Genomic DNA, 16,080 nt, shown 5'->3' on the forward strand with positions numbered 1-16,080 from the left:
TGCAAGTGGCCACTCGCGTTACGTATGGTGCTACGTATTACCAAGTGCCGAGGGGAAGTGAAGGAGGGCCGGTTAAATGACTAATGAAACACAGTCTAAGTTGTCATAATACTTCACCCTGACTGGACACTTTCCAGTTTAAATGCTGCAAACTGGCCTGATTGGATGGATTTCAGTTATTCTGTAGTGAGGGAGCCAATCAGGACCGAGGCCAGCTGTGATGCGTTTCCTGGAGTTAAGACTGGAATGGGCTGGAGAAACAGGATGGAGTTTTGACAGTGCAATAACTTTAAATTTAAACCCTCTCGAACAAAATCAAATGTTAACAGGAGGCCTTTGTCTCTACATTTGGCATTCAAAATAGTCTAATCAGCTGTGTGTGTGTGTGTGTGTGTGTGCAGTCATGGAGGTACTGTGGCAGCCATTTCTAAGACATCCATGGCTGGTATCCACAGTGTGGTGGCGGTACCCACGCACGCACGCACACACACACACACACACACACACACACACACACACACACACACACACACACACACACACACACACACACACACAAACACCTGGGACTGTTGCCAGGGACACCAGGTATGGTGTGTTGTGGTTTGTCTCTGACTGGTTGAGCTGCTCTTTGTTCCAGATAAGAATAGACAAGTATGAGGAGCAGGTTCAGCCACATTGTCTGGTATACAACTTTTAGATTAACTTCAGCAGAAAGAGAAACAAAACCTAAAGCCTGCTCACCATGTACAATATAGAAACAGACACAATAACAATAATAATCATAAACAGATCCAGCCATAGGGATAACAACAAATGGAATAAGATAATAGGCAACAGGATTGAGAAATTAATAGAAGTCAAAGGTTATAAAAGGCTTCCCGCTAAAAGGACATTTAAGAGGAGATTTAAAAGACGATACTGACTCTGTCGCTCCAAAGCCTAGGAGTCCTGACGGCAAAAGCCTAGTCACCTTTAGTCTATTCCTGGACACAGGTATTCAGTTCAATTCAATTCAGTTCAATACTTTTTTATTGTCCCTGAAAAATTCATGTGCAGCATAAAAACATAAAAATATACCCTAACCTGCCATAATCAAATATACTTCCACCCAAACATCAAGTAGTAACAAAGAGAAAGCAGGTGCAAATAGCAGGCACTTGAAGTTCATTGCTAAGCATTAAAACTCACTATAAACTATAATCCCCCACTATAAACACATAAATACAAAGTTACAAACTGTATGTGCTACCTAGACTATGTACACAATGCACTCGTATGATTGATTTTCTTTTATGTTCGTGTCATGCACACAAAGTGCCCAACCCTCAAGCATTTACAAGTCACCAAAGTTACAGTTACAGTGGTTACACATTTCATTTCATTACAAAATTACAGATTATCATACAGCTCAGTCCTAAACAAAATATTCTGCCTTCTCTCCCAAGCTTGGCAAATAAAATCTGCTACAGAAAAGATTCCCTTCAAGCACAACTCAAGTTTTTCATAATCATCCAACCCAAAGAAATAAACATAAATAGAGGACATTTTACTAAAACGTAAATCCCTTATGTTCTCGTAGACAGGACAGTAAAACAACAAATGAACCTCGTTCTCAATTTCACCAGAGTCTGTCCTCCTCTGGAGTGGCATTAAACCTGCCGGTCTCTAGAGCTAATGCTAATGTTCCTGAACATAACTGTGCACATAGGGATCTTTGTCTTTTGTTTAAATTATACTTCACATCAGGTTCTACACTGTAGCTACTCTTTATGAGACAATAAGTTCGTAATTTTTGTTTATACCATATATCAACAGACCATTTTTCTTTATACATGAGAAACATTTTACTCTGATGTTACTCTGTAACCTGTTCTGGAAAACTCATTGGCCCAGGGATGACCATGCGAAATGTCCCAATTAAATATCTTTTTAGTGAGCCTCTGATTGATTTGATGCTCCGGTAAAGTTTTTTAGATGGATGGAGTGAGAACAGAACATGAGCTGAGTTTCAACACCAGTTTGGATGGTACAACTGTATTAAAAGCAGAGCTATAATCAATAAACAACATTCTGACATAGGTATTTTTCTTTTCAAGGTGTACTAAAGCAGTATGCAAGTGAGATAGCATCATCTACAGATTTATTAGAAAAGTAGGCAAACTGTAATGGGACAAGGGTAGCAGGAATGTTACATTTTATATATGATATGACCAATCGTTCCAGACACTTCATAATAATAGAGGTCAGAGTAACAGGTTAATCATTAAGGCAAGAGATGGGTGGTTTCCTTAAAACATGTCACTTGCATCGCCATCCATAATCATCTCCAGGACATCTTCCACACTGAACTTTTTCCCCATCTAAAAAATACACACCAAAAACAAATTATTGTGTATTTATATTCTGAATTGGTCAGTTTTTAGTGAAAATCAATGAGCAAAAGACAATTATTAGCAAGTGAGCCATGGCAACATTCAACTAGTCATCGATCATTGTGATACAGCAGGTTGTATATATAAAAATACAATATAGGCTATAAATAGCTCAATTTCTATTCTAAATATATCTAATTATGTCATTTAAACCTTTAATTAGTTTACTTAAACAATCAAAATAGTGTATGTTGCTTTATGGAATGCATAATGCATGAAATGCAATAAAATGACGATTGACGGTTTTACAGATAAATTACCTTATATACCTGCTGTATCTAATTTGATACACACATTTCCAAGTAATTATACATTGCATCAATCCAGTAGATATTCATATTGAAGTATCAGTAACAATTTGAATATTTTTCTTACCTTAACATTACCAAATTGGCAAAAATATCCCTGCAAAATCACATTTGGGTCACTGACTGATGGCGTCCATTTTGGATGTCTCAATTGAAGGTCTTCTGGTGCGTGCCTTCTCTCCCCTGGTGGATTATCCATGCACTGCATGTATCTGATTGTATACATCAGGTTTTTCAGGAAAAAAATTACCATACTGATGATGTAGATGTCTACGAGAGTGCTCTTTGGTCTATGGGCAAAAAACTTGACTTGAGAAAACCTATGATAAAAAACTTGAAGAAATAACCAAGGCAACTCCTCTGTGAAGTATCAAAAGGCGAAATATTTTATTACATCATAGAAGAAGAAGGCCCTATGGCTGAAACATGTTGGTATTTTTAATGCTTCTATGGTGTAATAAAGTATTTTGCCTTTTGATGCTTCAAAGAGGAGATGCCTTGGTTATTTCTTCAAGATCTTTATCATAGGTTTTCTCAAGTCACAGCATCTAGTGATATAAAACTGTACATAAACAAGGCTTTTTAGTTATACCCTTAAATCTACCAACCTCAACAGGCAGAGACAAGGTGCCGGTTCTCCAGGACAAATTACAGGACATGTGGGGTTCTGTAGAATAGTCTGATTTAAGTTGGACATAGGTTCTCAGCTTTGTCTTATTCCAAATGTCTAGTGAGGCATGTTCTACATGACTCAATAATAAACTTTGTTTAATTATATTCACATTACAAGTACAAATAAATAATTTTAAATCTACATTTCTAAACTTTCGTGCTTTTATTTTGAAGGTTAAACACCTACAAAATAGAATAAAATAATACTGCCTACCTTTGAAGTGCCAGACAAGTTAAGTGGCCAATCAAAACAACCTGGTCCCTGCCCTTTCCTGTTTGAGTTAAAGTTTTTCGCTTCGTGAAATTTTGTTGCTCTTTCTGAACTGTTGGAATGTTTTGTGATTGGTTGCTTTGCTTCATGACTTTGTGTTTTCTTTTCTGATTGTTTGACTTCTGACTTTGCATTGCGTTTTCTGAACTGCTGTGTTGCTCTCTTATTTGTTGCTTTGTTTTCTGATTCGTGGTTTTCTTTTGTGATTTTGTGTCCCACAACATACAGTAAGTTGGGGGTAAAGCGCTCTGTGACATTTCATTTCATTTCATTTCTGTGACAAGCTGTAGGTCACTTGCTTCATCAGCAGCAGTCGGGTCTGAATTCTTGACCAGATGTTTATTTTCTTGATGTTTTCTGAATTTTGCATCAATGTACACCAACAATCACACCAAAAATGGCCACTGCAAAGACTACCACTGGGGCTCCCACTACAGCATGTCCACGATTGGCTTGAACATCTATGGCATCTGAACCTCCATCCATGGCATCTGAAGAGCAGAAAACAGATCTGTCAGGTAAATGATGACTGGTCAGGAGAAAAGCCTTCATCTCCTCATCATCCCACTCATGTTGGCGTGTGGTCGGAAACATCTTAGGCAGTTTTCTACATGGACTCACATCACCCAATATCTACTGCAGTTTCACAAAACCATTTATACAGCCCCTTATCAACTATAGCTTTATGAAACGTTTTATAAACATGTTAACATATTATCTATCTTATATTTCCATGCAGTGCCTCTTCATAACCGGCCACTAACATGCAGCAGACTCCAGCCAAACTCTGGCATTCTGTATCAGCTGAGCTCACCTTCAACCTTGAGGATGATGCTGCTGCTGTACTCAGTCTGAGTACACACAGGTGTCTCTCTCTTTGTGCGTCTTGCTCCGCCTGTTGCAACACGACACTCGTATGTTCCTGTGTCGTTCCTGCTCACATTCTTAAGAATTAAAGACAGGTCGCCGTTCTTCATTTCTCTGTCTGACAGCTCCACCCGGCCCACAAAAGATGGATTCTGCTCGGACGTTTCTATGCGCTTGTCTCGGTACAAGAAGACGTATTCTGACTTCAGGTCAGGTCTGGTCCACTCCAACATGCTGATGGGGGCATTGTTGGGACTCTGACACTTCAGAGTGACATCCTCTCCTGGATGCGCTGACAGCTCTTGCAGGCCTACAGGACAATGGAAAAAAAACCCAGAGCAGAGAAGTCAACAATATAATTCTTCCATCAAGAAATACTTGAATTTTTACCAATTTAAACGCAAAAGGACTCCACAGTCAGGACCTGTAGTTAACACTCATCTGTTTTGACATCAGCCCCATTCACACAGGACTCTTATTACCTGTGGACGTCCAGTGATTTGTAATAACTGTGGAAATCATCTGTGATTTTTAATTCCACGCGAATCTTGCCAAGTAGACATTTTGAAAACAAATTGCCTTGTGTATTTTGGCAAAGACAGAGGTCCCTTTATAATACTAATCCTGTGTGAATCAAATTCCAATTTTCGTAATTCGTAATTTTGTAATTTTTTTATGGTTCTCCTCAACTTCTAGATATGCCATTTCTATCTTCCTGCTGTCAAATTAAGGAAGGTTTTGACTGCATTTCCAATGCAAACTTCAAGTTTTGCTTTTCCTGAATCAGAAAGTGACAAATTCAACTTCAACTTTATTGTCCCCATGAGGAAATTGTTTTTGCAGCCAGGTGATAAAATATACATTGTTCACAAGACACAAAGGCTGGGGAGTAATTAATTAATTACATGAGGTTCCCACATGATACTAGCATGTAAATGGGGCTCAATTCATCTTCTAATGGCTCTAACATACTCCACGTAAGGAACGCATGCGCTAATGCGAGTACTCCGCCTACGCAAGCTGTTTGCTGACATAGCAAACGCATGTAGACCGTGTCACTTGTCACTTGTCACTTGTTATAAATCGCTAATCCACAAGGGGAAGCAAAGCCAATCTGATGCTGGAGCGGGGTATGTAAAAATGGCTACCGTGGAGGAATTTGTGCTGCTTTACATTCTCCATCACTGCAAAAAGAGAGCAATGAAAAGAAGATGGTACGTGTGACAGCCAGCTGTTCTTCCAAATCTGCCGCCACTGCCATTTGTTTACACAGGAAATTACTTCTTCATTGGTAGTTCCTCCTTTTGTAGTGATTTTCATTTAGCGTCCCTACCTGACACGCGTGATATTGCAGCAGACGTTTGCGTCGCGTTACAATTTTTTGCCCTACACATTTTGCTACACAAGGACGCGAGACATGTCTGTTCCTTACATGAGTATGTTAGAGCCCTAACACATCACTCATGATACAGAGAAGTAGACCCAAGTCGGGCGACTGCTGTCGAACTCCTATGGGATGGGCGATAAGTATGTCAGAGAGAAGTAATTATGTCCATAGAAAAAAAAGGGAACAGATTCTCACACACTTTTGCATTGGTTTGTGGTGACCTGGCCTTTCTTAATACAAGTCTGTTTTCCCCTGAGGGTGGCAGTATGGGTCAGTGGCTAGTGAGGGTGTCCACCAACTGGAGGAATCGATCCCTCTTGATAAAAGACCCGCTGAAGTTTCCTGAACTCCTACCTGTTCTAGCTGGCTGACTCTGCTCCCCAACCAGACAGAGGAAAGAGAAAGAGAATTTCCCCTCAGCAAATGAAGCTGGAAATACCACTCCAGTGAATCTGTCATTTGATCTGATCTCATTTACAGTCTGTGGGTGTAAAAACCTGACCTGGTGCAAATCTTTCCAGGAACAAGGAAATACACCAACGTCATGTGAACAGTCAGCAAAGGGGAGATGTGTCGACCACTTCAGGCTATTATATCAACCTTTTGACCACCCTGCAAAATTTGGTGCAGTTCTATTCATGGAAAGTCAGTTCTGTTCAGAAGAAGAGGATTACATACAACAATAGGTGGCCTGGTGCTGTTTAGTCCAGAGTTTCTGTTGTGATAGACCATACTACAGTAAGTCTCTTATTATAACTTCTTAGTGCAGCTGTTATTTTCTGCACACCCACACCCACAATTATATGTTTTATAGCCACCTTTAGCAATATATAATAATAATAATAATAATAACTTTATTTGTATAGCACTTTTCTAAAAACAATGTTTACAAAGTGCTTTACATACAGTAAAATCCAACAGCAGCAATAAAAGAAAATAGGCATAAAAAGTAAAATATGATGTAGACAGGTACAACTAAAAAAAACACAAACCAACAGAGATACAATTAAAAACAGATCGAACTTTACATAAAAGTGTGTGCTGAAAAGAAATTATAAAAAAATAGGAATAAAAGGTAATACAGGAGATAAACAGGTGCAACTAAAACAAAGAAACAGAGATACAATTAAAAATAGATGGAACTCTAAATAAAAGTGTGTGCCAGAACACAAACACAAAACACACAACACAAAAATAAAATTGACATACAGGTACAAGTAGGCAACACTACCGTTCAAGAGTCCGGAGCCAGCAAGAACCCTCCATGCCCCTGAAAGAGACCGATACCCCAATCCACCAGGGCAGCACCAAACCGATCAGAAACACAGCCGAGACACCGACAATGCCACAAACCAATACCACCACTCCAAATGACTGCTCCACTGCCCCCCGCAGACCCCAGGCACTCCAGCCACCATGCCCCCAGGACTCCCGGCAAAGCCCCGCCCCACACCCCCTGCAGGACCCGCCACCAGCGCAAATGGCCCACAGGGCATCCCCCATGGACCCCACGATCAAGCCGCCCCCACAAAAGCCCTACAGGACCCAGACTGGCCGACCGCACCGGCCAACCCAGCAGAAACAGCACCCGTCTCCACAATCCGCCAGCCGATCATCGCCCCGAGAGACGAAAGCTACCCCAAGCGCGACACCGCCAAGAAACCGAAGACCCCCACGCAAAGGCGCACACCCCAGCATGAAATCCCCAGCCTCCCGGCAACCCCACGCACGGAAGCGGCCCCCATCCCCCAAAACAACAACCGCCCGCCGAGCCAGGAGAGACGAGCACCGCCTCCGACAGACCGACCAGCGAAAACGCCCGATCCAGACCCCATCGAGCCCCGTGGGAAACAGCCCGAACGCACGGCCCGCAAGAGAACGCCCCACAAGCCAATCGCACCCATGGCAAGCGCCGCAGGAAGCGCGCGGCGAAACCCCAGCCGAGAATCCCAAAAGCCCGACAGCCAGAACACCCAAGGCCAGCAAAGATGCCACCGCCACAGACAGAGGACTCCCGATGAACAGAGAGTCCGAAGAACAGAACAGCCACCCGAAGACAGAGGCAGCAGTCCGCAACACTGTCACTGCCCCGGCTGCACCCCCCGACCAGCTCAATGCCACCCCAGCGAACAGAAGCACCAGCCCCCCCCGGGAAACACAAAGACCCCTCAGTGACTCCAAACTCCCGAACGGCAGTGCAAAGGGAGTGAATCACATAAAAGCCTGTATATATAAGTGTGTTTTTAGAATGGATTTAAAAGATGAAACTGATTTAGCTAGCCTGATTTCCTCAGGCAGGTCATTCCAAAGTCTAGGCGCCCTAATACAGAAAGCGCAGTCACCTTTAGTCTTGAGCCTGGACTGTGGAACAACCAAAAGGGCCTTGCCTGAGGAGCGAAGGCTACGTTCTGGCTCATAAAGAGTTAAGAGGTCAGCAATATAGCTAGGGGCTAGACCTTTCTGTGCTTTAAATGTAATCAGTAAAATCTTAAAATCAATTCTAAATCTTACTGGTAGCCAGTGCAGATGTGCTAAGACTGGGGTAATATGGTCTCTACGTTTAGTGCCAGTTAAAATTCTAGCTGCAGCATTTTGAACAAGCTGGAGACGTGAGATAGATTTTTGACTGAGGCAGGTATAGAGAGAGTTGCAATAGTCTAGACAAGATGAGATAAAAGCATGAATTACCTTCTCTAAGTCAGCATGAGATAAAAATTACTTGATTTTTGATACGTTTCTTAGTTGAAGGAAGCAAGACTGCACAACTCTCTTTACCTGATCCTCGAAACTCAGGTCACTGTCAAAAATCACTCCTAAGTTTCTGGCCACAGGCTTTATGTTAGATGATAAGTCACCCAGATCATGTAAAATAAGATTTCTTGCGTTGGGCTGCCCAAATAAGACAATTTAAGTTTTGCTTTCATTTAACTGAAGAAAATTTTGTGACATCCAAAACTTAATGTCCGTAAGACAGTTTCTCAGAGTGTTAAGGCAGTTGGGATCATTATGTCTTAAGGATAGATATAACTGTGTCGTCAGCATAGCTGTGAAAGGAAACATAATGCTTACGAATTATGTGACCAAGTGGAAGCATGTAGAGGGAGAAGAGGATGGGGCCAAGAATTGAGCCCTGTGGAACCCCACAGGTGATGTCTGCTGTGGTCGACGATGACTTTCCTATTCTGACAGAGAAGGTCCTATTAGATAAATAGGATTTAAGCCAACCCAGTGCTCAGTCTGAGATACCTACCCATTGTTCAAGGCGCTCAATTAAGATAGCATGATCTACAGTGTCAAAAGCTGCACTCTAGGTCTCTAGGTCTGGTCTAGAACGATTAAGACTGAGCATTCTCCTGCATCTGCTGTGAGAAGGAGGTCATTTGCTACTTTGACAAGGGCTGTTTCTGTGCTGTGTAATGCTCTAAAACCTAACTGGAATTTTTCAAAAATATTATTATGGTTCAGTGAAGATAATAATTAGGTAAAAACTGTTTTTTCTAAAACTTTTGATAAAAAAGGCAGTTTAGAAATGGGTCTAAGATTGGTAGGATCAGACACATCAAGGTTGGGCTTTTTAAGAAGAGGCTGAACCACTGAATGCTTAAAACTAGAAGGAAAAGTTCCTGTGGCCAGGGAGCTGTTGACAATAGACAGAATACTAGGACCTACTGTGTCAAAGACATCTTTGAGAAATTTTGTTGGAACAACATCAGAACAGCAAGTAGAGGACCTCATTTGAGAGACAATATTGTCATAACCCAGCCCATTAGGCCATGACAAAAACGGGAAAAGACACTGATTGCCAATAAATACACATTATTTATTGTACTAAAGAAAATGAACTGGATAACCTTGGATATGGGGTGTGTTAGTCAGTGGCATCAGTAGTGTTCATGTGGATGTGGGTGCATGGTGTGATGTAGGGTGTTGCGGAGTAAAAACAAAATAAAGGCAAAGCCAAACAAAGAGGTGCAGGCGCTGGCAGGGAAGAGAGAGAGCGAGCCCCGCTGGAAGCTGGGACTTTTATATCCTGCAGAGCACTGGGCCCAGGTGCTCCAGATCTGGATGGCCACTACCAATCAGCTCCTGCAAACAGCTACTGCAATGGTAGACAACATGGTAGACACAGTAACTGAGATTACACAGTCAGGCAGGGGCCGTCACAATATCCTTTAAAAACAATAAAGAAATTGGTTGAAAACAATTTAAAACAGCTGAATTTTCCAACAAAACAGATGAGTCCCTGTCAGCAGGTGAAATCTGACATCTTATATTTTCAACCTTCTGAGTAAAAAAAACTAAAAATTCCTCACACTTCTCTGGGGAGGCTTCAAGGCTGTGGCTGAGGGAGGGGCTAATGACAGAATCTATGGCTTGGAACAGAACCTTAGAGTTATGAAAAAAGCAGCTCTTGCATCCTTAACCATTTTCTGATATGTGAGCATTCGATTTCTCAAGATATCATGGAAGATCTGTATTTTATTAGCCTTCCATTTTCGCTCAGCTTTTCTACATTCTCTTAGAGAGACCCGAGTTGTATCACTGAGCCATGGAAGAGCTTGAGGTTTTGACTTCCTGTTTTTGAGAGGAGCAATGGAATCCAGTACTGCCAAACAGGTTTGATTAAAGTGAGTAACTAGCTCATCAGTGTGACTGTGGGAAGTCATGACAGATATATCACTGTGAGTTGCCAGGAAAGCCTCAGAGAATCTGGTAGCAGAGGTTGCGTTAAAAATGCGAGAGCTGAGGGGAGAGGATGGCTTTGAGGTAGAAGGAAATAGTGGAGCATCAAATACAATTGCCTTGTGGTCAGACACACACATATCCTTTATCTCAAGATTATTTAGAGGCAAGCCAGATGATAGTACAAGGTCAAGAGTATGACCCTTTACATGAGTAGGCTCAGTAACAAATTGAATAAGGTTAAAAGACTCAATAAGCAGCATAAAATCAGTGACAAGTGCATGTGATGGGCAACACACATGGATGTTAAAATCACCAAGTATTAAAATTCTGTCGTATTTAGGCACAATGAGAGACAGAAGGTCAGATAATTCCTGGATGAAATCTTGGTTCAGTTTAGGGGGTCTGTAGACTAGGACACATAGCAAGGGGGCCTTACCATTTACTAGGAAACTCAGTGATTCAAAAGTGTGAAAAGTGCCATTACAGATGGGGGAACATTTTATATGATTTTTGTGAATAACAGCTACCCCACCACCATGACCAGATAGTCTGGGTTGATGGAAATGAATAAAACCAGGGGGTGTAGCTTCAATCAATGGAGTGAAATCACCTAGACTCAACCAAGTTTCAGTAATCATAAAAAAATCTAAAAGTCATGACAGATAAAAGACTTGTTAGAGAGAGATCCAACATTCAAAAGTCCAAACCTGACAGCTAGGTCGGAGGTGGGAGTGTAAGATCTCTTCTTATCTGAGAGTGACGTGCAGACAATTGATAAAAGATTCTGAGAGTTGACGCCTCTGGAACTGATCCACGGCTTCACTATATTAAGTCTTTCCCTGGTAATAACAGCAGTATTAGTGGGGGAGAAATTATCAATGGGACTGTTTTTTGATAGACCAAGAACTGTGGGATATTCTGATTTTGACCCGGAACCGAAGTTATAGTTACTTGGCCCCTTGGGACGTCAATCGGTGACGGAGTTGTCAACTATGTTAATGGCCACAAGGTGGTCACAGGAGGCGGAGTGATGGTTGTATGTGGTTGAATAAAAAATGTTACCAGCCAATATTTGTGAGCCACGGTGGTTAGGGTGGAGACCATCCCTTTTGAAAAGGGCAGACCGTTCCCAGAAAAGATTAAAATTATCAATAAAACCATAATTCAGACGAGTGCATTGGGATTGAAGCCAACTGTTGAGGCTAAGCAGTCTGCTAAAACGCCCATAGCCCCGATTGATTGTTGGTAGGGGGCCGGAGATAAAGATATCCTTTCCACAGGACTTTAGTGCGTTAAAAAGAAGATAAAAATCCCGTTTCAACAGTTCAGATTGTCGACGTGGGATGTCATTAGTGCCAGCGTGAATGACGACCGTGCATACAGAGGGGTACAGAGTTAGTAGGCCAGCAAGTTCGGCGATAACATCAGTTACCTTAGCTCCAGGAAGGCAGTGAGTCACCGCCGACCTGGACTTGACGCCCCTGATGATGAGGGTTCTTGGCTGTGGCTGTGCTGAGGGGCCGTCCAGGGAGCAGCGACGACTACCGTGTAGCGAGGCCGGACGCTGAGGAAAATATTGTGGCGAGGAGGTGGAATCGCTCTTGGGAGGGGAGTGAAGTCCTGCTGGCTCGGAGCGAGGAAGACCTCCAGAGCGACGGATCACGGCCTCCTTCAACATCTTGCGGCGGGAAGAGGAGGTCACTGCCCGGGGAGGGGGCCGCTTGTTTGGCTTATCCACGGTGGAATGTCGAGCCGCCCGATCGATCCTAGCCACCGGTGGTGAAGAAGCAGCAGTGCCAGCCGGTACCGTTGCCAGGGAGGGGTCCAGGTCAGGTGGGATCGTGACCGCAGCGGCATCAGCCTGGTGAACCGGAGCCTCATCGGACAGAATCGCATAGCGGTTCGACAGGTTTAAGTGAGGTGGTGGGGAGCCCTGACCGGGTCTCTCTTTCCGCCGCGGATCACCACCTCTGCCCAGGACGACTGATGGCTGGGTGTTGAGCAGGAGGAAGGTCGTGGACAGGTGGAAGGTTCCCACAGGACTGTGTCGTGGACGGCTGAGCTGAGCGTAGCAATCCGTTTAGACTGCCCAGAAGCCACGTCCATAAAGCTGGACAGAAGTGAGTCTTTCTTCTGTAATTCATCAGATAGCCGTTGAATGTCTTCCTTGAGGTTAGTAATATTCCTGTTTGCTTTCTGAAGCAGTACACAGTCTTCACAGGGCATAGTTGAAGTTCACATTGTTAAACTTGGCCACAGGCTAAAGGCGAGCCTAGTCAAACAAATAGCCGGGGCGGCTTGGCTATCGAGCTGGCAGAAGATAGTCCAATAAAAAGAAAACCCAGCTGGGAAATCTCGTAAAACCAATGGAGCTGTGATAAAATAATGTAAAAATAAATAAGTAAATAAGTAAAGTAAATAAAATCGATTTCGATGGGTTAAAACGTAGAGCCAGCTGACGGAGAAATGGGTTAAAACATAGAGCCGGCTGTCGGAGCTAAAAACAAAACACGGTCACCGCCATGGTGCTATCCCACAATATGCTGTAATTCCGGTTTGAGAGATTCCAGAGAGATTATAGTGAATGAAGGAGCGGCAGCTTCATATTACAGTTCAGAGTGGTTGGACTGTGGTACAGCAGATGTTTTACCTGCCCAGTTTCTGCCTTGACACACACATAGTTGGCAGTCTGACATCGAATCTGACACGACGAGACGCGCCCATCTTCACGTTTCCTGGTTTATACGGACACAGAGGCTAAGAGACGGACAAGCTGTACGTTTAGAAACACAAATATAGATTTAAGCCGTGTGATCAATTATTGTACCAGTGATGAAATGATCAGTGCCGTCAAAAGCATCACTGAAATTCTGCACGTCTATTCCATACTCTTGAAACAGTCGAGTCGAAACATTGGTTCTCATCTGTTGTTGTCAAAAGCTGAGGATCTCCAAAATGGCCGCGAGAGGCTGCATCACTTTAACTCACCTGAAAGCCACCAGAAAAATATTTTGCATCGTCAGAGCTTTGATCAACGGAGGAGGAAAACCCAAAAGTGCTTCATGATAATATTTAGGCAGAGCAGAGAATCAGAGGGAATTAGAGGGATTGGCAGCAGCTAGCATGTATCAAAGTCAATATTTTCCCAATTACATTATCGTAATTTCCGCTTCCTCTGAAATACCTAACAATACAACAGTCATCTAAACAGCTGATCTTACAAATTGGAAAAACTACAAGAATTCATAGATATTGTGTATTTGAAGTTAATCTTTTAGGGCGCTTTCACACCATAAAGTCCGCTTAAGGTCCGAACCAGAGTTCGCTAGATCTGAAAATCTAGAGATCCAGTTTATAAAAAGGAACCAAGTACTTTGAAGTAGTTCCATACAAAAAACAGGAAACCAAATCAAGGTCGTCAAACCTCACATTTAACTTCAGTTAACTTGTGTTGCTGACGAGTGATTTACGCATGAAATATGACACTGCAAATTTCCACAAAATTTTATTAATAGGAGTCAAATGCTCTCAAATCATTTTGCAATTCAGGAAGCAACTGGCAACATGGCGATGGAAACAGATTAAGGCAATAATGCGAATAAGGCAGAACCCATAAACACCAGATTCTGTTATTCTGCTCATAGTCGAGCTAAGCATAGTCGCAGTAAGATATTCGGAGTAGTCCAGTCGTCATCACATTAATAAACAGCAGTTTGGACATGTCGCCTATACAGCATAGTCGCATTTCTTGAACTCAAGTTTTGCACGTCCAGCTCACTGTGTTCTGTGAAGGTAAAATGTAACTGTTGCCTGTAGTCTACATTAGGAACTGATTCGTATAATATCTGTCATTCACAAATGCTCGTAAGATACATTTCATTTAATGAAATCTGTAATTCAGTAGAACAAGCAGGCAACTTATAATGCAGAATTTGCGTATTACATCTGTCAATTATCTACGTCTTGTTTTCGTCTTGGCAGACATCATCCTCCGTTTTGACCGGGTGCACTGCCCCGACTTCTGCCCCCCTCTCGCCCCTCTCCGGCTGGATTTAACCACTCCTCTCGGTCAGCCGCTGGACACGCGCACACCCACGGGTACGCGCATGTACCCACACCCATGTATACATTCAAATGAGCAGCTCACCGTCAGGTGAAGACACCAGGTGCAACATGCACAGAGCCAGGAGTGGCGCAGATGTAAAATTCATGGGGCGATGCGGGTCCATGCAGCCGGATGTGTTGCTGTAGGAATCTGGTGCTGTCTTCTATACTCCACCTGTGGGCTGCTAGTTTATATATGGGGACAGAGAGACACGCCTCTGTGTCACGTGGTTCACAAGAAGGGAGCTGTTTTACAGAAGAGATGCTGCGTTCAGGTTACGTGGGATTTTCCAACTAGAAAAACTGGTCACCTCTGCCTCCCCGCGGTGATTGTTTCGATTGCAAAAATAAATGTCTGTAAGAACACATGCAAGTTCAAAATGAAAATAATTAAAAAGTGCAATTATAGTCTTTATCAGCAAAACATTTTAAAACATTTTTATAGCACCAACATTCATCATTTTAATTGGTTCAATTTCAATAAGAAAATATAGCCAAGTGGCAATTGCAGGGTCAAAGCACAATTTGAAAAGACAGACAAAAGATCACAGAAGGTACAAAGACACACACAGAAACTAACATGTTGTGAAGACATGTCTATTAGTTGTGGCTTAACACCGGCTTTTGTGTTGGCCCATGACTTCTGTCAAGTTAATCTTTTCATTGCAACCACATTGTTGAAGTTGTTCACAACGGCCAAACTTTCTATTATTTTTTATTATTGTGCTTGCCATAGGCAAAGCACAATACTATTGTTTCACATACTTCTTATTATTATTCCGTCTTCCGGACAAAAGTTTGGCGCGCTACTCCTACAGTTTTTACAGTACGTAGACATGTGAGACATCAAAACGTGCGGCTTATTGAGGAATGGTGTGCTATTACTTTTCTAAGAGATTCGTTGTGGGGTTTTTGAGATATTCGCGATTAAGTGCGATTTTTTTGCCCCATTGACTTGAATGGGATTTTGCATAAAAGCAGCTGTAGCTCAGAAACCGTAAGAGCTAAAGTTCCCAAACTCGGTAGATAGGTGCACAGTGTCCCCTTCTACTCTGGTCTAAAAAAATACACCAAGTGACCTAAAGGTGGCGCTATAACAGCCCTCTTTACGTTTTGGTCCATAACTTTTGAACCGTAGGCTGTAGAATTTCTGCCTCGAAAGTTTTTCCCGCAATTTTGTATTTTGTCCAAAACAGTTTTTTCGCTACTGTTCGTACAAATTTTGTCCAATCTTCACCTAATGTGCCACACAGCATGTCTGGACTGTCCTGCACAAAAGTTATCGAGCCGTTTTTTGATATTCCGTACCATTTTGATGTTATGGGCTTCCAAAGTTTGATGACATGTTGT

The 16,080-nt window shown here is 42.5% G+C and overlaps 1 protein-coding gene across 2 annotated transcripts; it reads right to left on the reverse strand.

Moving 5' to 3' along the window:
- Positions 1-1,278: 1,278 nt before the first annotated feature.
- Positions 1,279-14,909, reverse strand: LOC139649505 (butyrophilin subfamily 2 member A2-like). Of its 2 annotated transcripts, XM_071525928.1 has the most exons (5): positions 14,774-14,909; positions 4,501-4,863; positions 4,104-4,177; positions 2,811-2,955; positions 1,279-2,363 (listed from the first exon to the last, which is right to left on the reverse strand). In XM_071525928.1, the coding sequence occupies exons 1-4, from the start codon at positions 14,853-14,855 to the stop codon at positions 2,935-2,937; spliced, it is 540 nt and encodes a 179-aa protein (XP_071382029.1). In that variant the 5' UTR covers positions 14,856-14,909; the 3' UTR covers positions 1,279-2,363; positions 2,811-2,934. The 2 variants fall into 2 exon arrangements, with proteins under 2 accessions (XP_071382029.1, XP_071382028.1); XM_071525927.1 differs by having other exon boundaries at positions 2,811-4,177.
- Positions 14,910-16,080: the final 1,171 nt, after the last annotated feature.

The sequence above is a fragment of the Centroberyx affinis genome, unplaced genomic scaffold, assembly GCF_046629955.1.
Source record: "Centroberyx affinis isolate AG114_WGS23_722 - 3 ecotype Tasmania unplaced genomic scaffold, CSIRO-AGI_Caff_v1 ptg001365l_1, whole genome shotgun sequence".
In the NCBI taxonomy this organism is placed as follows: domain Eukaryota; kingdom Metazoa; phylum Chordata; class Actinopteri; order Beryciformes; family Berycidae; genus Centroberyx; species Centroberyx affinis.

Coding starts and splice junctions, on each gene's coding strand:
- LOC139649505 (XM_071525927.1), bottom strand. CDS start 14,855: ATGGACCCGCATCGCCCCATGAATTTTACATCTGCGCCACTCCTGGCT. Junction 4,864..14,773: donor CCTGGTGTCTTCACCTGACG/GTGAGCTGCTCA, acceptor ATTGTCCTGTAG/GCCTGCAAGAGCTGTCAGCG. Junction 4,178..4,500: donor CATCATCCTCAAGGTTGAAG/GTGAGCTCAGCT, acceptor TCTGCTCTTCAG/ATGCCATGGATGGAGGTTCA.